At 54.9% G+C, this 25,656-nt stretch overlaps 4 protein-coding genes across 4 annotated transcripts; 2 read left to right on the forward strand and 2 right to left on the reverse strand.

The window, feature by feature from the left end:
* Window positions 1-4,811: 4,811 nt before the first annotated feature.
* On the reverse strand, window positions 4,812-8,449 carry VOLCADRAFT_103490 (uncharacterized protein). The gene is made up of 8 exons (XM_002947506.1): window positions 8,384-8,449; window positions 8,225-8,252; window positions 7,884-8,013; window positions 7,196-7,370; window positions 6,665-6,747; window positions 6,012-6,140; window positions 5,422-5,515; window positions 4,812-4,905 (listed from the first exon to the last, which is right to left on the reverse strand). Exons 1-7 carry the CDS (start codon window positions 8,402-8,404, stop codon window positions 5,437-5,439), a joined length of 645 nt encoding a protein of 214 aa, XP_002947552.1. The 5' UTR covers window positions 8,405-8,449; the 3' UTR covers window positions 4,812-4,905; window positions 5,422-5,436.
* A 2,258-nt stretch (window positions 8,450-10,707) lies between these two features.
* On the forward strand, window positions 10,708-12,481 carry VOLCADRAFT_87788 (iron-nutrition responsive ZIP family transporter; the record flags this gene model as incomplete). Its single annotated transcript, XM_002947368.1, has 3 exons — window positions 10,708-11,353; window positions 11,822-11,866; window positions 12,162-12,481. 3 exons carry the CDS (start codon window positions 10,708-10,710, stop codon window positions 12,479-12,481), a joined length of 1,011 nt encoding a protein of 336 aa, XP_002947414.1.
* Window positions 12,482-15,635: 3,154 nt separating this feature from the next.
* VOLCADRAFT_116452 (uncharacterized protein) lies at window positions 15,636-20,988 on the forward strand (the record flags this gene model as incomplete). The annotated part of the gene is made up of 5 exons (XM_002947369.1): window positions 15,636-15,753; window positions 16,012-17,770; window positions 18,363-18,408; window positions 19,071-19,201; window positions 19,518-20,988. 5 exons carry the CDS (start codon window positions 15,636-15,638, stop codon window positions 20,986-20,988), a joined length of 3,525 nt encoding a protein of 1,174 aa, XP_002947415.1.
* Window positions 20,989-23,069: 2,081 nt separating this feature from the next.
* On the reverse strand, window positions 23,070-25,413 carry VOLCADRAFT_120480 (uncharacterized protein). The gene is made up of 4 exons (XM_002947507.1): window positions 25,176-25,413; window positions 24,993-25,095; window positions 24,568-24,725; window positions 23,070-24,215 (listed from the first exon to the last, which is right to left on the reverse strand). The coding sequence occupies exons 1-4, from the start codon at window positions 25,292-25,294 to the stop codon at window positions 24,074-24,076; spliced, it is 522 nt and encodes a 173-aa protein (XP_002947553.1). The 5' UTR covers window positions 25,295-25,413; the 3' UTR covers window positions 23,070-24,073.
* Between the last annotated feature and the right edge of the window lie 243 nt (window positions 25,414-25,656).

Genomic DNA, 25,656 nt, shown 5'->3' on the forward strand with positions numbered 1-25,656 from the left:
TCCATGCATACGGTCCGTTGGCTAGGAGATCTGGTGGGATGGCGTTTTAAAGCATGGTGTCAGCAGCTGCTGTACGGCATGGATGACCGGTAAGGCAAATGCATTACATGAAGTGAGGCGATGAGGTGAGGTACGGCTGGCCTGCAGCTAGCTACAATGTACTCCTACGATGTACGGTAGAGGAATGTTATTGTTGTAAGTGGCGACTGACCTTCTAAACTCATTTGCTGGTGTGCTTATTTGCAATTAGGCTTTGATTGCGCTCCAATGACAGTGAGAAGTGGAGAGGTTTTGCTTGTGAGGTGACATGTGGAGAGTTCGTGTCGGACAAAATCACGCACGGCGGCACCACTTTGGTGGTCGACGCTAAAAGCCCAATAGGGGCGGAGGGAAGCTGTGGAGACGACGGCGAACGGGAGTTTTTTCGCCCCAGCGCTGTTGTGTGCTGGTGGCTTCCGCGAGGGATCTGTAGATGTTGTTAGAGATTTTTTGGGATGGTTAACGTCTCTCTGCTGTGTGTGCGTGGACGCCGAAACAAAAGGTATAGCTTGAACCCCCCGAGTGATGCTCTATATTGAAGGTTTTGTGAGGAGTGGGGGGTTTTTGTTAAGGTATCCTGTATCATACGTGCGCCAAGGTGAACAAGGTGGTGATGGCTAGTGCATGACGAGGGATGGGTTTAAAAAGCTGCTTTGCTACTGCCGGGTGCACCGGCTTGTACTATCCTGGCGTGTGTGCGTATGTATGTTACGCCTTGTTGCGTTACATTCCAAAATTGTAAGGGGCGCATACGAGCCGGGGGCCCAAGAGGCAGCCGAAGGCTATCCAGAATACATAGATATCGTAAGAACACATAAAAACATTCAATGCCTGGCAATACAGACAGCCTCTCGTGGTTCCATGGCGACATGAACGGGAGCTTAAAAAGGATATGATAACCACCTCACACAAAAAATTCCCCAGCGAGTATGCTGAACAGGAGCCCACTAGAACCATGCATCCGAAGATCCAACTTCACAACGCTCATTCAAGCTTTCATAAATTTGACTCTATGTACGGCAATGCTTTCCCGAGCCGAGCTCAGTAGCTCATCACTGCTCCTATCCAAGCGTCAAAAAAGTTTTTAGGTTGTCACTACGGTGTTCTGTACGGGGGCCCAATTTCCTGGCGACCACCTTGTTACTGGCAGGTGACTCAAAAGAGTTCCTAGTGGCCACCTTGTGGAAGGGAATTATTTTCTCAGTAACCACGTGGTCACTAGTAACCACTTTTAAAACCACTGGTCACGGTAGTTCGTGCAAGAGCTTCATCTAGGGGTCAGGTCCCCAGGTCTCACAACCGTAGAAGCAAATGGAACGGATCTCCTTCAAAGCGCCCAATCCGTAAGGCAGGGGCCACAACCCACGCTTGTCTAAATACTAATAAGCCGCGTTGGCAAAGCACCTGCGTGAGGTGCCGCTTGACAAAAAGATGATGCCCCAAGCAAGCTGCCCATAGCTGCCCAGCAGGTGCTGTGGATGTGGGATTGCTTTTGCTTGCTTGCTACAGCGGCCTCGCGACGTACCAAAGCTTAACCTGAAACCAGCCTGAGCTCGAGGCCTAAGCTCGAGGCCCCGTCATGTGATGGCGTATCTCCGGTGGATAATAGCAGCATAGCATTTCCCCAACACCACCTGCTTGGTCTCGGTTTGGCTATAACAGCGTTACCATTTATCTTTTTGGACGCGGGTGTTAATATCGTGGCAGTGATGAACTGCTCAGGGAAAGTGTCACCCGTTGCCCTGATGTGCTCTAGGTGGGTATGTGGCATAGGCATGGTTATTTCTTTCCTATCTTATCTTAAGCAGCATAGGTGTTCAAATGCTGTCTCCAGGCGCACTCCACTTATAGCACTGCGCCGGCACCCTTTTACATCCTAGCGCCTTACCGTAGGGTAGGTCCTTCACCGCCTGTATAACCTCAAAGGCGTCATGTGCATGACCACTTCGGCAAGCTCCTCCTTCCCAGAAATCGCGGATTGTGTGGATCCCTCCAGATCCCGAGACCCAGAGGTAGCCCGGCCAAGGGCCCATTGCCAATCACAGCACGTCCGTTAATGTAGCCAAGGAACCTCTGTGCAGCAACGGGATCCGCCTGACTGGCCTGACCCATCTTTTAGTACCGCTCAAAATGCACTCCCCAACCTACCAACTCCGTCTTCAATGGGGCAGCGTGTCCTTTGTGATCTCTCCCAGCTGCCTCCATAGCAGCTTCAGGTCGATTCGACACTTCTGCACGAAGTCACGAAGTACGGCCAGAGATTAGGCAGCCCCGGCTTTCCACTTTGCCCAACTTTAGAGCCGACGGAGCTCACGGAAACTCTCCAGTTCCCGACCCATCTTTTAGGTGCGCCCATGTGGCTGCCATGTCCTGACGTGTGATCTCCTGATCTCCTGATGTCCTGATGTCCTATCCTATCCTATCTGGGTGTGAACGTATCGATTACAGGAGCTACGAAGGGAAAGCGGTGTGCTGTCTGGGCTGTACGGCTTAACGGCTCCCGGTGCATCCGTACTGTCATGACTACATGTGTTGCTGAACACGTTCGTAGTTCGTACTGTACGATTGTAGGGGTGTTTTTGTTTGTTTGCTCTCCCCGCGGTGATGCAGGGGGCAATTGGATTAGCGTGGCAGGGCACGAACAGTTAGACCGCATGTCGGTCGGCATGTCCCATAATATATGCAGCATTTCTGTAGCTAGCTGAACGCATTGGCGAAGGCCACCCTGAATTTTTTTAGCAATGGCAACGGCCTGGTTTGGAAAAAGCCTTGTGAGTTGTGCTAGCGAGCGCCATGCCTGACCGGTGGTGCATTTGAAATTCATGGTATGTGGCGATGTGTTGAGCGTGTTTTCTCTAGAGTTACTAGAAATATCGTGGATGCATCGACTCGTGCACGTATGTGTTTAGGGACAGCAGACTCGTCGGCGGACTCGCAAGCTGTGGTGCGTTTTTGTGTTTGCGCCGCTGCTTTCGCGCACCACTCGTGCAGTGGGATGTGGTGCCATCAGGCAGCTACGGTGCGGTTTCTGCAGGGCTCCAACCACGCGGCTGTCCTTTCATCTGCCTGAACACCTTGTATGCATGCCTTCCGAATATTCGCACTGCATTGGTTTTCGTGCAGTATTGTTCACTACAAACTGATTGTCGATTTGGTATCGTAACGTCGGGAATGGGACGCGTTCCCGGGGAACGTCCTAATAGAGCGGCAAACGTGTTTTGTATGTTCTCACCGCACGCGAAAATGTTGGCCCTAGTGATGAGCTGGTGTAATAGGTAGAGCACCGTTCAGTTGCATAGGCCCATGAGCGCTTCAGTTATACCCCCTAACTTCGCAGTTGTAAGAAAACTAGCCTGCGGAAGAACAATGCGTGTATCCAGGAGCCTATGTTTATATGACCAGTCCTGTTGTAGCATTATGCTTACTGCGCTGCGTTTGAAGATTTGAAAACTTCGCTCTCTAAGGAGCAGGACGAAGATGTTTGAACGAGCTGTTCCATAATTTATAACCTTAAAACATCTATTTTGTCAAGAGCGTGGGTTTCTAGCTCAGTGGTAGAGCAGCTGACTGCAGATCAGCAGGTCTCCGGTTCGATCCCGGAGGGGCCCTTTTGTAATGTAACAAGGCTGATCTTGGTATATGTCAATGTGTACGGCTGACACGATATGTCGACTCTTGCTGCTGCCTTTGTCCAAATAATCCCGTGCTAAATCGGGTAATTGTACAGAACTTCGACAGATCACCTTTTCCTCACCAACCCGCCACCAAACCTCAGCGCTGCCAAGGCGCTCGACAAAATCTGGCCCAGCAGACCTCGCCTCCGCAACAGTCCTGTCAAGCCACCGTGCATATTGCATTGCCTCGACAGTCAGCTGCCAGAGCTCCGCCACCTCCGCAGACCAGCTCTGTGAGCCGGCCCTGGAATAAAACACCTTACACATTTGCTGGAGTGCACAGCGCAGGTCACTGGAGCGGCTGTGTCGGTGGTGAGTGTAGCAGTACTAAATAAGGCGGCCACCGGCACCAATAGCAATGGTACCGCCACTACTGCCGCTGCCGCCCGGAGCTACCTCATGCTGTAATGTCACGGCAGCTGCACGGACTTTGCTGATGAAGACGCGACGGCAGGGAGTGATGGCGACTCCCTCCACACCGCCACCACACCCACAGTAGCGCGGGTGCCCAAATCCATCCAAATACAAACACCCAATCATGACTTTTTCCCTCCGGATCTTCCCCGAGGAAGTTTCGCCTGCAGTCCTCGGCGACACGCTGTGCAAGTCACAGCACTGTGACGTGACTGTTATCGCAAAATAAACAGCGAATCAGACTTGAAGTGTAAAGGCTTTGAACTAGCGCTGCGCTTGCTCGGATTAGGACTGTCTTTGGGACACATTTGATGAAGAGCAGGGGACACCCGCACAACCAGCCGGAATATTCACATAACCAGCCGTCCAGGCCATGCTTCAAAATCGGTGAAACCCTGATTTCCGCATTCACTACGGTATTGTGCCTCTCAAGGAGGAACTTCAGCATTTGCATAGGTTTCCTGGCTGTTCTGTTGCTGTTATATCTTCCGACAAAGATGCCGCATCGGGAATAGAACATCTGTTAGATTGCCACCCTGCCACAGCGATGTATGACATCGCCGTGTACGACATCGCATGTCATACGCCAAGTTTACCTTTGTGGCAGACACCGAGGATAAGGGTGCGGGAAGCTCACATCACACGGTACTGATGTCCCGTAAATGGATTTCCCCATTTTAAGGTCGTTTGTTCATCATCTTACATCAATGGCACACATGTACGAGACCCACGCCCCGACGGCGCCCGCCCGCCCGGCCCAGTGCGATATCCCGACGACCTGCCATAAGCAAAGGCACGCACACGCACACGCGCGTACACACACATATATCACATGTTAGATAGCACACCACCATCTGCCACACAGAGAATAGCACACGCTGCTTCGCTGAATGGGGTCCCAAATATAATTCCCCGCTGCACATCCATCTTCACCACCAACAAGGTACCGATGGATGTGGCGGCCGCCGCCTTGCCCAACCAGCCTTATAAACCTGCCGGTAAGCCTAAACCTAGACCGTGAACTTTCGTAAAGGTTGTGGGTTTATGATGATTTCAACGACTTTTTCCTTGTCCCAAGGCAGGCAATAAACGCAAATCGGAAAAATGGGTTACGTCAAACCCCAAGAACGCAGTTACCACCAAATAAGCATCACTTTCATACGCCCCAGAAGATTTCATACATCCGGGGGCATGGGGTTACGGCCCCTGTAACGTCCCACACGGGAAGCCCGGTTTGGTGCGCGGTATCATCAAGTAACGATTTTTGTATCGCGCGGCAATGCACACGCTCTACCCGCCGTCTTGCCGTTCACTCGTCACCCTCCAAGCCGGGGATGTACAGCAGCTGTACGTCGAACACGACCGGGGTTGCGGGCGGTACAGCAGGCCTGCACAACGCGGGAGGCGCACAGGCAAAACTGCGTCGGCGATAGCTTTTTAAGCTCCAAATGGAGAACCGAAATCGTTAAAATGGGGGTATGGAAGTGCGCACCGGTGCGGAAGCACATTGCGCGGTAGCACATTCGGCGATCTGTTGAAGCCTGTTGGCGGGGCACAGCATCCATGCGCTATCCAATCACCTTCCACCCGGGCTCCCCTTTTTTTTCCCGCCCATCTTAATTCCTAATAAGCCCAAAGGCTCCGGCAGGCAGGAACACCGCAACAGGTTAAAACACCGTTGAATAAAAAAACTGCAAGATTGCGGCGCGACTACTGGCGGCGTGTAATTGCGCAACCCAGATTCGTTGCTACGAAATCGAACACAACTCGTCACACGAACAGCGCACCATACCACTGCAGGAAGTACGTAATCCTCCCCCCCAGTGCCCCACACGTCACCTCATGTCCCACCCCCACCTCGCTCCCTCCCCGCACACCTCTCACCTGCCCGGAGCGGCCTTGAGCCCCTTAGGGAAGGCCAGGTCTCCCGGAATGTAAAGCCTGCGGATGCCCCCGGGCTTCATCCCCAAGAGCCCCTCATCCAGGCCCTTGATTATCTGGCCCGCACCCACCCTACGAGTGCAGGTGCATGCGGAGGAATTTGTGACGTTTTATGACGCACTTCGGCACCTTAGCACCGACCTCTAAGCAGGAAAGGAAAACGAATGCCGAAGCTGCCGGGGCTGCGAACTAGTAGACATGGCAGTGATGGTCACCATCCAGGAAACATCTAACGTCTGGACAGCGAACGAACATTCCGCTGTGCGTCTCGGCATGGAAATCTTCACCATGCATGCATGCACAGATCGCGTATTACAGGACAACCAAGCCGTCGATCGTCTTACACTAATGAACCGTACAACGAAAAAGAAACTGTTGGAATAACAGACGGTAGGTACATTCCTTACATGCCCACTCTACTAACTTGCTTATAGGCATGCACGGCGCCACCTCGCATCACATGTTGCAGGACGATTACATGGCCCAACTTCCATCCATGCGCGGCGCAACCCATGACCCTAATCAAATGACGCAAGTATAAATAACCCATCATCACAACCATCTCTGCGTGTGCAGCAGGCCTTTGTAAGGCTTACCGAATGTCGTACGGCTTGCCCTTCTCCAAGCTGCTATCAAAGACCCGAAGGTTAGGTGTCATGGCCACGTAATTCGCCACAACCTGAAACCGGAATCGGCGGCGGCGGAGGAGGAGGACTGCAACATAAAAAGGAAATCTTATTGAGAAAGCAATGTGCCCTGCAGGATACTAGTTGAGCCCTCTTATACATGCGTAGATGCGTATAACCCAACCTCAGGGCCAATGCCCGGCCTCGCCCTGCCCCAAATCATCCAGCCTAAGCGTACCGCACTCAGCACGTCCAGGTAGGCAAACCCTTTATTATTATATAAATAGTTCATTATATAATTATAAAATTTTGTAGTTAATTATATTATAATTATGTAGTTTATTGAATTATATATTTATGTAGTTAATTATATAGTTAAGGGGCACGGTCCGTTGTGGGCTCCCATGGCCCTACCCCTGGGTATTCCCTTGGGGCCTGGGGCTCGCTGTAATATCTACAACTTCAAAGTTAATCCCCGCTCGATTCCTTCACCCAGCCCACCTGGAAGCCAACCGGCGGGCTGGGGCCGCTTCCAGGGGAGATATCTTTGTACTTGAGGCCCGAGGGCAGTGTGACGGCCTCCACAGCCTCCAGCGCGGCGGAGCACTCCACATCGCAGAGCACCTTGATGTCCTGGGGGGGAAGGGAGGCCGCCAACGCCGCGGCGGACTGCGACCTGTAGCGGCAGCGATGGCGGGCGGTATGAGGAGGTAGGTAGGTATGGAGGCGGTGCAATGCAGGGGATATCGGGGCGGTAAGGTGCGGTAGGTGCGGAACAGGGTTGCTGGCGCCTCCAAACAGGTTTTAGCTGGTAAAGTAGAAAGTTACTAGGTGAGACCAAGAGCCTTTCGCGGGTCCACTGTTTCACAAACTACATTGCTCTGTACAGTTACACTTTCGTTTATTTACATTGGCAGCAGTGTCCCCCACAAACTGGAGGTTAGATAGGCACGCCGCAGCTTCCGGTGTCGCGATGTGCGGGTTTTCCCCCTTTATGAGGGTTAGCCATCTGTCATCGGGCCTTTGGTAAGGGGGCAGCAAATGCGGCGACTGAGTTTGGACTTCCCTGCCCTAGCAGAGAAACTACGGCCCTCGGACTGGAGTGCCCAGCCGATGGGCAGTGCCTTACTGCTACGGAGCCTTTCAATTCACGGCGCTCCGTTCCTCTCTGTTACCACTCGTCACCCACCCTGCTAGCACCGCTGCCGCAGCCACAAGCGCCACGGACTTCTGCAGCAGATTCCTCCGCGGTGCATCGGCCGCTTGCTCTGGCCGAGACTGGCAGCAGACCCGTACGGCCCTCAAGCGTGTCCGGCCACCTGAAACAGGATATGTTTGACCTGAGAGATACTGCATGGTATCTGTTTGAAGGAGTAGCTTTTGGAAATGACGCGCTCAAGACAGGACAGCGAAGAGATGTGCATCGGTCAGCCCACACCAGGGGAATGAAATGACCAGGGGCGGTTAGGCTAAAGTCGCCACAATCTCCTACTGTTTGAAATCCTTGAGCAAATGCATGTGGCTTCTTACCGACATGAGCCTGTGGCGAGCAGAACGCCTACAGCCAAAGTAAGGACGGCAGCATTATTGAGGCAGTCTTATACAAGCCCAGCAAATATAATACTCCATTTCAATCTTTCCATAAGAGCGCGTCGCCAATCGGCTTGTCGCTATAACTACGATACTCGCCTTTTGGGTGACCAGCGCCATCTTCCTTTTCCTTTATTGACACCAATATAAGATAAATGATGTACTACAGGTGCATTTACCCAAATGCTGGCGACAGTGCAGATCAGTGCAACGTCTGAATGTTGTACACATGTCCTGCCGAAATACATGGTCCCCATTGGGCAAGGAGCCGCAACCTATCGATGACCGAAGCTGCCGCTTATTCAGTTTATGCGTAAATCGCTTCCAAGGATCCATTATTGTGCGTCCTATGAAGCCAGGATGAAGTTCGGCATTTGTAGTCTCGGGAGACTGCACCCTACTGCATTTGCACCCATCGACAACAACACAGGCAACCCCGGTGGGCTAATCCCCGCTCCCAGACCCAGTCGCACATTACGGATTCGGCATCAGGCATACGCTACAAAAGGCATGCTATGGTATTTAGGACCCCAGAATGTTGTTGGTTGGCCCGGGCTGGCTTGAAATCCTATGTCCGGCACCAGGACTAGCGGTAAAGCAACCGCCTCGTCTGTCCGTCCGTCCGAATCAGTGACCGCATGGCCTTGCCGATGGCAGTCAGTGATCCTGCATTGCCTTGGACCAGCCTATGAGGGAGGGCTAGGAGGGAGGGACTAGAAAGCTGGAGCCCTGGACCAATCGTGACTAGCATAGAGGTCACAGCGTTGCAATCAACCTCCAAGCAGAACTCCAGCACCAGTCAGAAGGGCGTTTCACCAGGGCAATGCTTTGTAAAGGCCTCGGTAAACCGCAACATGTGTTGGCCGAATACAAAGTGCCTGCGCACCATGCAGCATATGTTGCCCACATGGGCCCAAGTGTGCATGCCGCATGATAAGGATGGCTGGACAAGGCCACCTGCAACTTCTCCAAACAACTTCCAACGTGGATTGAAGGCTGGCTGATGATTGCATTTAGTGATTAACTCTAACTTTTTGCACCCTGTGCACCGGCAAGAGGGCGGGCGGCATTCTGGGCAGCTTAATGCCTGATAGCGATTATCCTACAGGATAATGGTTCCACACACACCCCGCGCTACGCGGCTAAAGCTGCGGGTAGGGCTTTGGGCAAGGATCTGCTGTTGCTCTGCTCGGCATGGGGGGTCTTCCATAGTGCGAGATGCAGGTAATAAAGACGGCAGTGTGCAGTGGGGGCGGCTGGTAGCCCGGTTGCTGTAGCTAGCTTTGGATGCTCACAACGGAAGCGCCACGGGTGTGTTTGGAATTCGGGAACGCACATAAGCACATTGTCGGTGGCAGCGTGATGCAGTTCACTGGTTCGGATTATTTTGTTCGGGTCGAGACGCCATCATTGAAGCTGGTTACCGTAGGCTTAAAGCCGAAGAACTTTGCGCCCGCCTTGCGATTGGCAACGAGCTTAGCCAGGAAATTTCACTGTTTGATTCCTCCCTCGCCAATCAAGAGGAAAACATATAATTCAAGGAAGTTCAAAGGCACTTAGTGAATTTGTCCGTGCCTGTTCGCCTGCGAATGGCCGGTCCGCACGTGTGCACGCTGCAGCAGCTGCAGTGAACCAAACTGGCCGCCTTATGCAGCTTTCACGCGGTTAATTTTTCTTAGTTGTCTCTTAGTTGTCTCTAGTATACTTAAAGTCGCATCCAGCTTCTCGGTAATCCTATTGCGGTTGCGTAGTTTCAATGTCAAGACGTGCGATCGGTAAACGTTGTAAAACAATTCTTTGTGGAAGCGCCCCAATCGTTAGACCGATATGTCAACATTCATTATCATCTCATGTTTGCATGCAGAGGCTAGACGGGGCCTGCATCTGATAGATGTTTGACAACATGGCGACCGCGCGGAGCTTGTAGGTTCTGACAGCTACTAATGCTCTAAGATTTAACATCAATACAAGTGATCTACATTTATAAACATGAGGAGGACTCTCATCGCAGTGGCGAAGGTACAGTACACAAGGGTACAGTGCAGGTACTGTCGGTTTTTACATCATGAGTAAGCCTCTTTGGTCACGCAATTTTGTGGGACATTTATGCAATGTATATCTGGTTAGATGATGAAGCCATCGATATTATTTTACAATGTCGCGTCGGTTCGGTGACATGTCGGACTACGCGTGTTGAGCGCGTGGTGTCCAACGTCCTTGCATGAAAATCACAAACTCCCATCAAAATTCCAGACTCTAATCCTATTTGCGTGCGCCTCGGCTAGAAATTCGACCCAAGTATGTAAAATTGTGTTTCGAAGAGATATCATCGTAACTAACCAACGGCAAGCTCCAACCTGCTAAGCGGACTGTTGGTGTTGACTTTCAGGCGTCCGGCTTGAATAAAGCCCCGTAGCATCGTAATGGCGGGTGGTTGCCAAGGCATCTCAGCGGGTCGGCTCGGAGTCGCCTACGCGTGCGTCATTGGTGCCGGCGTCGCGTCCGTCGCCGGTGGACTGATTATTATCGCTGTGCCGGTGAAGAATAACCTCTTTCTTGCAGCATCCCTAGCATTTGCTGCTGGAGTCATGCTCTATATTTCAGTGGTTGATATCTTCGCCGGCAAATCCGTTGGGCATTTCGCGGAGGCGGGATACGACGACGCCTACGCTTTCACGTATGCATCCATCTGCTTCTTCTGCGGATTTCCCATTTCCTGGGCCTTAGATAAGTTAGCTGAACGCCTAGCGTATCAGGGGAGCGAAGGCCCAAGCCCATTGGCGCATCATCCCTCGACATCTGCCCTACCTGAGAAGGTTCAAACGGACGACAGTACGTCAGTTGCAGGTGGTACTTTACCGCAACAACGTGCTCTCACGGATGTGGAGAGCGCCGCAGACCTCGGCTCGCAGCGGCCGTCAGACATGGACTCGGAACAGGCTTCAGTCAAGGCGGTGCGCTCCAGGAAGCTGATACACATGGGTATCTTGGCTGCGATGGCTGTCGCACTTCACAACATGCCCGAGGGACTTGTTACCTTCGTAGGCTACATGGACAGCATCACGAGTGGTACGTAAAGTCGTTATGACTACCCGCTGCATCTGGTTGCAAATGATACGTGTTGTGGAGTTTCTGTGATGTGGAGTTTCTGTGATGTGGAGTTTCTGTGCATGTTGTTCTCGGTGGCCGGGCAGGAAGGGCCCTAGCAGTGACAAGCTGATGGTCATAGTCCGGATCGGTATGCAGCAGCTTTTCGGCAAAATGAAGTTAGCATGCGGAATTGAAGAATTGGGTGTGGGTGTGGGTGTGGGTGTGGGGGGAATAAATCCCTCTAGCGTGTCTTCAACCGATTACTATTTGCTAGCTTCGTTGACGATACTGCCGTACAGATGACAGGATGCGTTGCTGCAACGTGTTGCACATGTACAGGGACTCTTCCACATCCGCTTTCGCAACTTTCGATACTTCTTAGATAAGTTCCTTCATTAATCTCCCACCCGCCGTGGTTCCTTGTTTTTTCTTTCCTCCGACCATCAGGTATCACGACCGCCGTGGCAATTGCCATCCACAACATTCCCGAAGGTGACAAGCTTGGAAGGGGATGTGCCGTACCCGCATCATCATCGTACCTGGGATGTTACTGCCGTTCGCTGTACAGATAAAGATAAATCCACGTGAACATCCACATACGTCCATTCCTGCATAATTACACGCGTACGCAATACTGTTGTGTTAAGGATGCCCCTGGAAACAGCCAGCGATACCGGAATGTAAAAATAAAAATCAAAAAATCTTTTTGACGACAACCCGCATTTTCCAACTGCTCTGCCCACCATTTCATACCACGACAACCCCCCCGCCACCTCACACTCCCCAGGCATGGTCATATCGTCCGCGGTCTACTTCGGCACTGGCCGCCGCGGCCGTGCCATCTTATGGGCCGCCCTAGCCGCCTTCACCGAGCCTCTAGGCGGCCTGATCGGTCTGGCAGTCGTGTGCGGGGGATCCATGACTGAAACCGTCTTTGGCATCCTGTTTGGGCTGGTGGGCGGCATCATGACGTATATCAGCCTCAAGGAGCTCCTTCCTGGAGCTAGAAGCTTCGATCCAGAAGACCGGGTTACCACCGGCTTCCTGACGGCGGGCATGATCATCATGGCATGCAGCTTGATCGCAATTGCGTTCTCGTCACCGTAGCAGGAAGGGGCGGCGGGTTGGGAGGAGGCCACTGCGGCGGCAGCAGCAGCGGTGGCGGATGACGCCGCACCCTGGAGTGTCATGTTTATTGACGATAGGTTGCGAATTCGTAGGTTGCCCCATGCAGTTGTGTCTGTGTCTTTGTGTGTGTGCGTAGTGTTGTGTGTAGCGGCTTTGAAGGAAACACACAACAATGCGCATCGAGACTATTAAGATGTTGGTGTAATTTCTATTATTTTCGGGTGCTGTAGGTTGTGTTGGCAATGTCGCAAAATTCTGCAACTAACGGAGTGCGGAACGGAGGGGCCCACGTCATAGCGTGCACAGCTTGTGGGCGGCGGCAGCCCTGTAGGCCTCGTTGAGTCTTCGTAGTTTTCATGTTGAGTATTTTTTTTCGTTGTCGGGCTCTTGTAGGTGCGGAGGAGCGCTGGAAGATGGCTGGAGAGTGAAGTAGCAGAGTAAGAGTGAGCTATAATCCTGTATATCACCATGTTTTGGAGGAAAGGTAGGTCTTCCGATAAGTAGTACTTTTCCATCTTACCTGTGCTGGAGGGGAGGTGGGGCCAGCAGTATTTAGCTATTATTTATATTCACCTGAGCTGGAGGCCAGGTTGGGTGAAGTCACAACAAGAGTGTCACGCTGTGTCCGTTGTGAGCACCTGAATCGTATTATTGTTCATTCCTGTCTTTTTTATTTTATATCCCCCAATTTGACTTGACGGGACTGCATGGAGGTATCCTTGCGTGGCGGGCTGGCGATGGTGCACGGCGGTGTGGGCAAGTAAAAAAAATGCGATCTTGACAATTCTGGGTGTTGATATAATATAGTTTCTTGCAGCCGAATTGTATGCGAGGGCCCCCTCTCTGGCGGCCCTGTAAGCGTAAGACTTCACTTAACAGGAGCTCCTTTCCGGCAATCCAGCATTTCGCTGCGTAACTAGGAGGATGGGACGGTGGACGGTTAAGCGCAGGTCTTGCGGGACAACATTTCACTAAGTGCGGGCCTGCGTGCCATGTGACGTGGCACGGCTGGGCGTTATGGGGTTGGTGAATCAAATCCCTTGTGGATGATACGCGTGTGAAGGGAACGCGCACAGCAAGCGAATGAGATCATTTATGGTTTGGGGAGGTTGGCCCCGGTGTGCATCTGAGTTCGGTCTTTTACGCGTGCGCGTGATTCCCGACGAGGCTTCTCCTGTCGCCTTTTACCCCTAGGGCAAATTCGCGCATCGGACGAGTGCGGTGAATCGGTTGACCTGCACATGCACGCGCGCGCGTCTGGAGTGAGCTCTTCCACCTTGCACATGTCTAGTGTTGCGTAACCTGTACGGAAAATTCAGTGTATCTACTCGACTTGACGAGTGGATTGTTGCCAGTGCCTGGCGGTTATGGGTATTTGGGGATTGGGTGTTACGTATTGAGTATCTAGGCATGGAAGCGGAAATGGATGGCCGAGCGAGTGTGGAAATGGGGAGTAAGGGGGATGCATGGTGAATGTGCCGGCCAAGTCGCAGGAGAACGGAAAATTGGCGTAATGGAAATAATAGCAACGGATTTTTCGGTTATATGGATAGTCAGTTGATGTGTGTGTGTTCGGCATGACGGGTGAAAGGTGAAAGGTGTGACGTCCTAGGTATGGTCAAAGTGCCAGGCCGCACCCTTGTCGTACATATCGTACTGCCGTATCTGTACGGTAGCAAGGCAGTGTTTGCTCACCGGGTCAGGCGAGTGCTTGTCGGCCCGGACGTCGAGTTGCTGTCAATGGACTGCTGCTGTTTGTCAGGTGCTTGCCGTACGTCAACGCCAGCTGTACGGAAGGGGCTTCCGGCTAACTTAATTGATAATCGTGGCTTTTGTTAAGTTTGGGCAGGAGCGTGCTGCACTTTAATGGGCTGAGCCGCAGGCAAAGAACCGCGAGGGGGCTGGGTTACTGGCATCAGTAACGTCACCAAATGTCTGCATGCAGGGCATAGCACAGGAGCTATTCTGCACTTCTGGTCGAATTCGCAGATAAAGCTTTCTGGTTGGCTTTTGTGTGCTAGTATGTGCATACCGTTAAATATAGTAATGATTCAGCATGTAATTATTACTTGTGACGCGTACGGGGAATCGTACAGCCGCCTGTCGTATCCATCCAGATGTATCTGCGTAGGTATATCCTTCCTCTGGTTAGTTCCGTCTAGGGGGGACATTTGGTTGTCAAGGACCACTAGCCGATACATCACATATTATAACGCTTTTCTATTTTTCGTTATCTCGTTCTTACTCGTGAACCTTGTTGCTATGCTGCTGTGTTTCCTCTGCTTTGTAAACTTACTATCTGATCCCAATTGGCCTGTTAGATTCCGTTGGATGCGTTGACCTGTTAGCACCCCATTGGCTACAGTCTAAAACTGGCATCAGAATGCTGCATGTGTACTACACCCATTAGCTCGGAATGGCCTTCCCCTCACATGCGTGCCAGTGCCGCAAAGCTTTGTGATGTATGAACCCCGTAAGAAATGGTCCATCAGCGTCTTACACTGCATGGCGCGGCCCTGGATGTGAGAGCAAAAGCCGACACTGGGCAAACCTGGGCAAATCCAACAACATTTCCAAATCCGAGACTAGACTCTCGTCTGCACAATAATACTTATGGCTGGGACTCGCGTCGAGGAGGGAAACCGTTCCGTGTGAGTAAGGCCAACTGCTACCAAGGCAACCTGGATACTGGATTAGCGAAGAGTTGCTATCCTAGAGCTGTAATAAACCTACGCGCAAAAGCAACCTGCGTGATAATCAAGTTATCGGCATGCTGTTTACGGAACCTTGCTACGTGTCATAGAGCGTTTTATTATGATCAAGGCTATATGAGAAAACGAATATTGCAACGTGGCTTCAGCTTCTCGGTTCATGCCCTAGCGACAATTAGTTGCCGCAACGACTTTTGAAATATAGCGTCCGTACTCTAGTCGTCCCGCGACTCACTTTGTAACAACCTTACGCATGTCACTTAGTACAATCATGGTTCTTAAAGCTCGATGTTTAATTGTTTTTGTTGGAAAAGCGTCTTATTATTAATGGCTATAGGAAGTGTTTTATGGCTCCTTAAAATACCCCTGTAAGGCCGTCGATTGCCGTCAAATCATAACGCATTGATTGCTGGGGATCGGCGATGGCCGATGACGAATTCAACCCACCGCCTGAGCTGGCTGGGTTGACTGAGGAACTGACTTGTTGGATTTGTAAGCAGCTGTTTGACGGTCCTGTCTCGCTACAATGCGGCCACGTATGTAAGTTGCGCCAGGGACGCCAGGGGGTGAGCCGTGTGAAGGGCGCCAAAACAAAATTGCACGGCGGACAACAAGTTCTGGCCTTGCTAAAGTCCAAGCTTTCCCAAACTTGCATAACTTACAAACTTTAATGCTTTGATCCCTCGGGGAGGCACAAACGCGTCAGTTTTGGGCCGTACATCTGGCCTCACGCACATCACCACGGTTCTCGTAACCCCCTGTCCTTTTTTCCCACACCACCTGCCCATAATTCCGCAGTCTGCTCCAGCTGTATCCGTCAATTCTTTGACTATAATCATGCACAAAATCAGAGGCAGTTCTGCCCAACGTGCCGCGAGCCCAGCAGCACGGCGGCGCTTCGGCCGGTGGTGGCGGTCCGCAAGGCGGTGCTGGTGCTCCCCTCCGCATCCGGCGCCGTATCGGCGCTGCGGCTTAAGTTGGAAGAAGCCGAGAGCCGAGCGGTCGCGATGGAACAGGAGGCCGCGGCCCTGCGCGCACAGCTAGCCGACAGGCACCAGCGGAGCCCCTCTTTTCCCACCGCCGCGCCTCACAGCCGCACCGGGCTCACTTCTGGCCCGCATCCAGCTGCCGCCAACACCGCTGCTGTCACCAACACCAGGGACGGCCAGGTCATCGGCCGGCGGGCGTCACCCACCACATCCCCCGCTCAGGCGGTCGAGCGCGGCCACAGCGGCATCGCGCTTCTGGATAAACGGAGCAATGGGGCGCTGGTTCCGGAGCATAGCTGCGGCGGCACGGAAGCGAAGCGCTCGTCGGGGCCCCATAGCGCCGGAATCCAGGGCCGGAAAACATCCTTGAAGGCTGGTGACGATGATGAAGATGGCGACGATGCCATGGTGGATGACCAAGCAGATTCACTGACTGGCGAGGAACAGCGCACAGGGTCCGATAGACAGGGCCGGGAGGTTCAGCACCCGGCCAAGAAGAGGTTGAAACGCGGTCCTGAGCCCGCCGCTAGCGGCGGTGTCGGCGGCGGCGGCAGCAGCCGCGGTGGTACGGCAGCGTCTCGGAGCCAGGGCGTTACAAAGTCGACCTCCCGTTACAGCGATGGTGCGGGTGGGGACGGCGTTAGCTGCTCCGTCGGCCGCCGGCGCCGCCGCATTAGCAGCAGTAGCGGCAGCAGTAGCGACGACGGTGCCGATGACATGGATGCAGACGACAGCAATGGCCACGGCGACGACGGCGATGATAATGACGACGACGATGATTACAGTCCTGGGTCAGGGGAGCCCAGCGGCCGCCGCCGCGGCGGCGGCGCCGTACGAAACGGCCGTCGAGGTCGCGGCGGAGCCACCACGTCGAGCCAACAACTGACAGGTCGGAAACGAGTTCGCGGCAATGGCAGCCGCCGGTCCCCCAGGGTCGCCTCCGGCAGCCATGGCAGTGCCGGGGTCCTTGCCGTCGCTCCGGATACGGTGGGCCCGCAGCCGCCTTCGGCGGCAGGCGCAACAACCACGACGACACAGCCGCAGCAGCCAGTTGGCGTGGGTACGGCACCAGGCGGTGTGGATGACTGTCCCGTGTGCGGCTCCCGATACCCCCTGGGCCAGCTCCAGGCTCACGTCCAGCTCTGCCTTACGAGGACGGGATTTAGCACCGGCAGCCGCGGCCGCGGCGGCGGAGCGGCAGCTGCTGGATTGGGGGAATCAGGGGGGGAATCTGCGGGGAACGCCGCGGCAGGGACGGGGACGGCAAGAGGAGCGGCGACGGCAAGGGAAGCAGCTGCGGCGGTTTTGCATCATTCAGCCGCCACTACCGCGCCACGGGGAGTGCCGCCACCAGCGGCGGCGCCCTGTGAGGGCCTTCTGAGTGGGCGTCGAGGAGGCGTCCCAGCGCCAGGGCCTGGGCCAGGGCCGGCAACCGCAACAGCAACAGCCCATAATAACAGAACCTTGAGAGCAATGGCCAACACCCAGGTCATGGCAGAGGCGCCAGCGCCGATTATCCAGATTCCACCGGCAAAGTCCTTCCACCCGATGAGCCTCAAGGAAGCCAAGTGGGTCGTGGTGAACTTGTTTTCCTTCTTACTCGCGGGCGGCGTGCTGGAAGGGAAGGTGTCATCTCTGTTGAGCTGTGTGGCGCGGCGGATGCGTGGTTTACGTAGGTGTAGGCGTAGACGTGGACGTGGACGTGCGTGTATGTGCATACGCGGGCGGTTGGGTTTTTGGAGGCCTTTCGCTCGTAACAACCTTCGAAAGTAAGGAGGGAGTTCCTCACGGCGTGCGTGTCAGCGCGTGCCCCTGACGGTGTGTATGTGCTTGTGTGCGTGGGGGGGGGTGTTGAGGGGGGGAAGGGGTTGACTGTCGGGATGGTGTACAAAGCGGGTCGTGATCGTGGCCCCACCGGCGCCGTCCTCGTCCCCACCATTCTAGACCTCAGGGCCCCCCGCAGAGCCCCACTCCCTATTCGCCCTCTGCCCCGCTTGGCTCCTCCGTTCCCCAAGCTCCCTCCTCCTGCACAACTCCATTTCTCCATTCGCGGGGAGAGAGAGAGAGAGAGAGAGAAGCTAAGATTTATAATTTTTGTACTTCATTGGTTCCCTCTCCTCTCCCCTTAGTTCTGTTTTCTCTCTCTTTCATATTTTGCAGGAAGGTCTTGACGGAATGCGGGTTGCCGACCAGTAACAGTAAACAGGTGGGCCCCTGATGGGGGTGAGGCAGAGGGAGGCATGGCTGTGGAGCCCCTCCTCACCTTATCTACTTTTGAAGGAGGAAGGGTGTGCAGGAGGAGGAGGAGGGGAGGAGGAGGAGGAGGAGGAGGGGGGGGAGGAGGAGGATAAGGGACCGGGTTACAGGGTTGTGTGACTGCTTCAGATCCGGTACTGGTGCTGGACCAGCTCCGCCCGCCCGGGTGTCCACCTTGGTTTCGGAGGCTCGGTACTTCTCGTGCCGTCCATGTCGCGACCCTGCAACACTCCGGTTCTGCTTTCCTAGCCTGCTCTTTTGCTCGTACGTCTGTATGTATGTATGTATACACGCATTGCCCTCGACTCGTGTTTAGTCATATGGTCCATATGACTAAACACGGTTCCGTTCCTCAGCAGCCTAGCCCACTCCAGCCGACACATCGACCGCCGTGAGCCGAGCCGTTGGCCCCTCAACAATGCTGCCTCTCCTCCGCCTCCGCCTCTGTGAGTGTGAGTGTGCGTTTGTGTAATTGGTACATTACATTGGTCCGGGCCTGACACGGGCCAGGCCCACCTAACCCCCACGTGTACCCCAACGGGAACGACCGCCCCGAAGCACTTCCTCCTCCTCCTCCTCCTCGTGTGTGTGTGTGTGTTGGATCATACACAGGAAATGGCGGACCTCTACAACAGGTATCGCACCTTCTTGCAGACGGAGAAGGATCGTGGCACGTCCAAAACCGCCAGGCAACTGATGGGCATCTTCCTAACGGAGGCCAAACAGGCAGACAGGGCGCGCAGGTGCGTGGGTGTGCTGTAGAAACAAGGACTGCACAGGCACCATGAGCCCTATGACGTCCTCCACCCTTCAGCCTTTTCCTTCCCTCCTCTCCTTCCTTCCGCTCTCTTCCTCCTTCCCTTTTTCCCCCCTCCCCTTCGCTGTCCTTCAACCCAAGGGAATAACGTCCAAAACATGCTCACGCCAACTGCCGTACTCGCTCAACGGCATCCTAAGTGATGCTTCGGCCTGCGGCGTTCTCCGCCCTCACCCGTCCTCTCGTCGCTTCCTTCCCCCTGCCCCTCTCCCCCCTCCCCACGCACGTGCCTGCTCGTCCAGGCTACCCGCAGAGGCCCCGCACGCTATGGCAGATTTCATCGCCAAGTACAACGCCAGGATGAGCGCCCAGGTCAAAGCCAGGCGGGAGCACGCGGCCTCGACGGCGCTGGCTTCGGAGCCGGCACCCCCCGAGCAGGGACAAGGACAGTTGCCAGGGCAGCAGGGCCACGACCACCACCCCGGTGAGACGCCGGGCCAGGTTCGGGAACATGGCCAGCCGACATGTCACCGCAACCACCTAGACCATCACAACTACCAACAAACTCACGACCAGCACCATCATCACGACCAGCAGCTACAGCAGCTACAGCAACAGCAACACCAGCAGCAGCAGCAGGAAAATGACCGGCAGTCGGGCCTCCCTGAACACGACAGAGGGAGAAGTGGGCCCGCGGGAGACCGAGCCCTCGGACTGCTTCAGCCGGCTCACCCTCCTCTTCCCCGCCACGGCCCTCACACCGGGCAGCAGGGTCCAGGGGAACCCGGGGATGGTGGAGTCCCGCGGCGTGACGTGGCGGGGAAGGAGGAGGCGACGGCAGGAGGTGCAGGGTCCTTGGTGAGCGCGCCGGGGAGGGCGACGGCGGCGGCTGTAGTAGGCGCGCCCGCTACCGTGGCGGTATCTGATTTGGGTCCGCGGCAGGCCGGTACCTGCGTCGGGGGCCTGAACAGGAGGAGGCTTCTCCAGGTTGTGCAGTCGGGGCGAGTTGGAGGGGCGCGGCAGGAGGTCATTACGATTGATGACTCCGAGGAGGATGGTGACGGTGGGAACTGCGTTAAGGAGGAGGCGCAAGGCCCTAGCCTGAAGCAGCGGGAGCAGGGGGAGCAGCGGGAGCAGGGGGAGCTGGAGAAGGATAGGCCAAGGCGAGGTCTGACGGTGGCAGCTGCGGAAGGTGGGGAGCTGTTGGGGAGCGAGAGTGACGGCAGCGGCAGTGATGGCGAAGAGTTGGCAGCAGGTGGTGGCCGCGACGGCGACGGCGGCGGCGGCGGTGGGGCCACGACGCCATGCCTGGCGGCCTGCCTGACGGCGCCGCACCCTGATGTCGGGCATTTGTACCGTGGCGCAACGCCCCCAGCTGTTGCTGCTGCTGTAGCCGCATCGATGGCGGCGGCGCCGGCAGTGATGGCAGTAGCTGGCGCCGTAGCACGGGGGGGACACACGCCGCCGCCGCCGCCGAGGAGGGACGCAGGGCAGTCTGGCAGCGGAGCGCTAGGCAGCGACGGAGGCGCGGTACCGTGGCGGGGACTGCTGCGCCCCACGCCGCCGCACAATGCCGACGCAGCCGGTGCCGGTGCGTCTGGAGCGGGGCTCATGGACATAAGCAACAGCACCGGCGGCCAGCGCATGGCCGGCACGCAGGCAACGCCGGTTTCAAAGGCTGCCTCCCTCCAAAGCCTCTTCGTGGGCGGTGCTGCGGCGACGGCGGCGGTGTGCGGCAACGCTTATCAGCAGCTGCAGTACGACCAGCACTAGCTACAGCGCTACCCGCGCGAGTTCTTTAGGTTGGAAGGGCCTTGCGGTTTTGAGGCTACGTGGGGGTTGTACGGCATGGTGGGTGTGTGCACAGAACGCATGAGGGGAAAAGGAGAGGGGATGGCGGGGTGGAACGCGGCGGGCGCTATCGGCTTGACAGCCTGGCGGGGCGGAGCGGCGATATTGCAGGGGCGGCTGTATAGGTATGTGTACAGCGACTTGAGTGAGTGTGTGGGTGTTGCCTTGACTAGAGCTTCAGCTTTGTGTGCGGCAGTCACCATGTGGTGCGAAGTGCTGTGCCTCGGACGTGCTTTGGTGTCGCAATGACGCAGCTGAAATCGGGTTTTACTTCTCTTCGCTTGCGCGTCAAGCTGGGGGAGTAGAAGGCAAGGACAGAGGATTTAGGTGGAGCTGAGTCCTGGGTCCCCCCTTTAACAGTAAGGGAGGACCCAACTTTCAGGGTTGTGAAGCAAGGGAGGGGGGTATAATACGCCCTGGAGATGGACTCTATCTTTCGACATAGTAGAGAGCTCGATAAGGGCCGTCCGAATCTGCTCTTAACATTTTATTCGGACCTGTACGGCAGAAGTTATGGGCTTCCGATGTTTGTTGTACGGGGGTGTTGGATGGTTGGTTAGGTGGGTTCGGAGCTCCCAGGAGGTTAATAAAAGACCCTCGGAACTATGTACATATTGGCCCATAGTAAAAAATGAATGGCATTATTGGGATGATTCCTTTCTCCTTTTCAACGATGATGTCTTTTTTGCCCGCTATGATCGTACATTTTGGTGACGTTGCCTGGTGGGCAATGTCGCGGTCGGTGGCAGGCGCGCATGTGGATATCTTAGTCTATGGAAGGAAGAGGGAAGAGGAGCCTCTTGTGGATTCTGTTCAAGGGCAAGTAGAAGACGCTCCTGCGGCTGCCGACGGTGCGCAATGCGGACTGCCTGGCGGGTGAAAGGGTTTAGCCTAGGAGTTGGGAGAGGCCGGGGCCACAGCGGCAACGCATCGGAAGGTGGGATGGTGCTCTCGCTCTGAGGGGAGGGGCTATGGAAGAGGATGCCGCGGTGTCCTGCACTGAGGAGTCCCAGAAACGAGCTTCAGAACTTGCCACGAAAGTTACCGTCGAGGCAGACAAAGTGCATGGCATGGTGGCACGTGTACTCCTTGCCAGGTATACGTGGGCCTGGCGTCGTAGCGGTATGTGGTTTGCGTGGTGTGTTTATATAGCTCATGCTGGCCTGGCGCTGGCAGGCGCGTTTGTGGTCCCCGGCCTACGAATGAGCTTTCATGGTGGCTGCATGCATTGGAGCTTAATGCTGGGCGATTGACATAAGTTTTGGGTTTGTTCGTTAGTCAGGAGAGCTGTAGGGCGAGCATCCATGGAAGGGTGGAAAGAAGCCTTTGGCTCTTGGCGTATCCTCTCCCTGCTTAGGTTACCTTTTCATTGAAGTTTTCATAAAGGAATGCGACATGTAGTGCGACATTCGTAAAGCTTATAGGTGCGTAGGCATGTTTTATACATACGGCATCGTACGAAGGGTTGGGTCTCAGATATTGTATCACGGGGTTTAATGGTGATTTTTGCCTGTGCGGAGCATAACAAGATACTGCTACGTCTTCTGGGGGTTGTTGCATGGCATCGGTGTTCAATTTCTCTTCAAGTGTGGCCGTAGAGGCAGCTGTAGGACAGCAGCTCTATGACCGGTGAGGGGCCGCCGGGTCCTAGGTTACTTGAATGTGGAGTCCTGGTACTAGCGGAGCGAGCGCCTCCACAGCGCACACGCACTAAAAACTGCTATAACAACAGATAGGGCCAATCCAGGGGTTAGCAGGTCCAAAGGTCGAACAGTCGAGCCTCCGAATGAAGGAATCTCCGCGGCTCGGCGCCGCGCGTTAAATCCTTAGATTCTGCCTTAAACGGAGAATAAGCGCCGTAATAGTTTATCCGCCGCGCTTAATGCAGGGATGTTAGGGTCATTCAGATCAGGGTCCGGAGATTGCCTAATGGTGGTGTTGTGGGACGCGACGTAGTGGGAAGGTAAGGAGCAAGGCTGGCGCCTGGTCCCAGCGCGCATGTTCCGCACGCATGTGATTAAATTCAGTTTACGAAGTCAAGAGTGTCACGCCTGCCTCTGCCTCTGTCGCGGCTTTCCAAATGAGGCGGTCGCACAACCACACCACCAGTATTCGTCGAGTGCTGTACTGGGACGTTCAGAAGCCGTTAGTGACAGAGGGCTGTACTTGCGTACGGAAAGAAGCAGCACGGCCGTAGCTTGCACACTAAGAAGAAGAATATGCACACGTGTTTTGCAGTCAGTCACGCCCCGTGCTTCTTGCCTACGAACCACCGACGTCAACAGGCTCTGCGACGTCCCCATTTCCAGGTCTCATCACGCCATCAGGGGCCGATGTCTGTGTTTTCCCTGCACCCAAGGTAGGCGAGGCACGCAAGGCCCCTCTCCCTGTCGGAACCATGCTGCGAAGTCGAGTGTTGACATTCAGACCAGGTCTGGATGTCCTCGGCCCTGGTCCTGGATGTATCGGCTCGGAGACCAGGTCTCCGAGCCGATATGCCGCTTGCGTCGTAGACACCGGTGCCGACCGCAAGTGTAATCATTCCATTTCCGACTGTCCATATCCGGTGCGGATGGTCCGTTATGAAGTTATAATCAGGGAGATACAAGGGTCCCAGTGGGCGCGTCGTACTCGAAAGCCCGCATGTCTATCCCTCCATTAACACCCCTCCGCCCTGGAGTTCCGTGGTAAAGACGACAAACATACGTGTGTTGCTGTACGTTAGACTGCGTGTGCGCTACAACACACTACGTAGGCAAAGGATAACCCCAGGTGGCCGGGAAGTAGGCTAGGCGGCTGCTAACACCTCACATCTGGTATCACTTCCGGTAACATACCCCGTCGCTTTCCGTAACACTTAAAAACTCCTCTCCAGCGGCCATCGTCCGCATTCCACCCGTCGCGCAGCACATGACAATGACGATGAATCTGACGCCGATAGGAGGCATCCCAACTACTCCAGGGACTCCATGGACGCCCATCCAGTGATGCTATGGTAGCAACTGCGCTAATGTGCCTGCAAATCTCCACCGCCTCCCGCTTCTAGCCGCTGCTGCGCCAGCGTCACCAGCCCCTCATCCAGCTGCTCCTGCTCCTGCTGCAGCTGCAGCTCCAGGGGGTCAGATCCAAACAGAGAACCCAGCTGGCGCCTGTGCCCGCGGTGATTGGAAAGAATGGCGATGGCGGCATAAATGAAGGGCGGTAGGGAAGTGGGATAGATCGGAAGGAAAACGGCTACTTCCCAAACAAAACACACGCTCCCCAGAGCGCCTAACCGGGGGAGGAGCTGTGGCGCATGTGCGCATGTGCACAATGTACAATCTTGCTGTCGCACGTGCATGAGGACCTGGTGGGTGAGAGGATCAACAATCGGCTGGGACAAATTGAGGCATTGAAACCGCCCGCAAGGGTTGAGGAAGTTGTGCTTTGATGTGACTTGGCTTGGTCCCATTCCATCACAGCCTCCGGCTGGCCGCGATGGCCTCCTACCGACCCACCCACCTGCGCATGTCCAGCAGCTGCTGGGAAAAGTCGAGCTCTGCCTGAGCAAAGGCCGCAGCCTGGTTGCTTCCCTCCCGCATCAGTTGCATCTGGCGTTGCACGAAGCGCCGCGCCATAGATGGAGTGAACGACCCTAGCGCGACAGGCTCGTTCTTGGCCTGGCAGGAGGAATACCCACAGAGAATCAGCATGTGGATGGCACGTGGCGAGTGCAGGGAGGTTAGCGGAAGGGACAGCAAGGGAGGGCGTCCAGGTTAATGGCCCGAGGAGGTCATTGAATCCGCCGCGAAAGCGGCCCGGACGCTGCGCATTGAGGAGAAGCCTTCAGGGGTGCTACAGGAAGCTCCCTTGCAAGTTGTAACTCTGTGGGGCTTCAAATTGAGGGAAGATCCCTGTACTCCCCCTTCCCTCCCTTCCTCCCTCACCTCCGGGTATTTCGCAAGAAATGCACGGAGAAATGTTTTTTCAGGAAGGTCCACCTGGTGAGACAGGGCCGTCGATTGCAGCGAAAGGTCCTCCGTCCGGTACCTGTTTTAAGCAAGATATGCATGGATTGCTGTTCCGTCACCTCTGCATAATGGTGAGATGTCAAGCCCAGAAGAACCTGCCTTGTGAGGGCATCAAACCCGATGGGTATATGGAAGTGGTTGCTCTCAACATCACGCATTAATCTGACAACGAGACTCTTCTGTCTCGTACTCGTTTTTACAAGCCTCCAATACTCCATTTTGGCTCGGGCGCCCGGCTCCTTGCGCCCGGCCTAGGTGTACTAGAGTGACACGTTTAAGTTCCCAAAAGAAGCCTGCGCGCCTGTCAGAGTAAGAATGATAGAACAAATCTGTAAAGCTCGCAGTAGCCAGATACGGCGATATGCAACTGATGACAAATTGCCGCCGTAGTAAGTACTCGCTTGAAACTTTGCCGACAGAACTGTCTCGCTGCTTGCGGGATAGTCCGTAATTTTCACAATGGGGCACATCTTGTAGGGTATATATAATTAAATGAATCAAGAGCTTTGCCTGACATAAGGGCTCTGTTCGGCCTGTCTAAACCAAAAGCAGAAGTAAAGGCAGGGCTTCGAGATACGCA

The sequence above is a fragment of the Volvox carteri genome (genome assembly GCF_000143455.1).
Source record: "Volvox carteri f. nagariensis unplaced genomic scaffold VOLCAscaffold_6, whole genome shotgun sequence".
In the NCBI taxonomy this organism is placed as follows: domain Eukaryota; kingdom Viridiplantae; phylum Chlorophyta; class Chlorophyceae; order Chlamydomonadales; family Volvocaceae; genus Volvox; species Volvox carteri.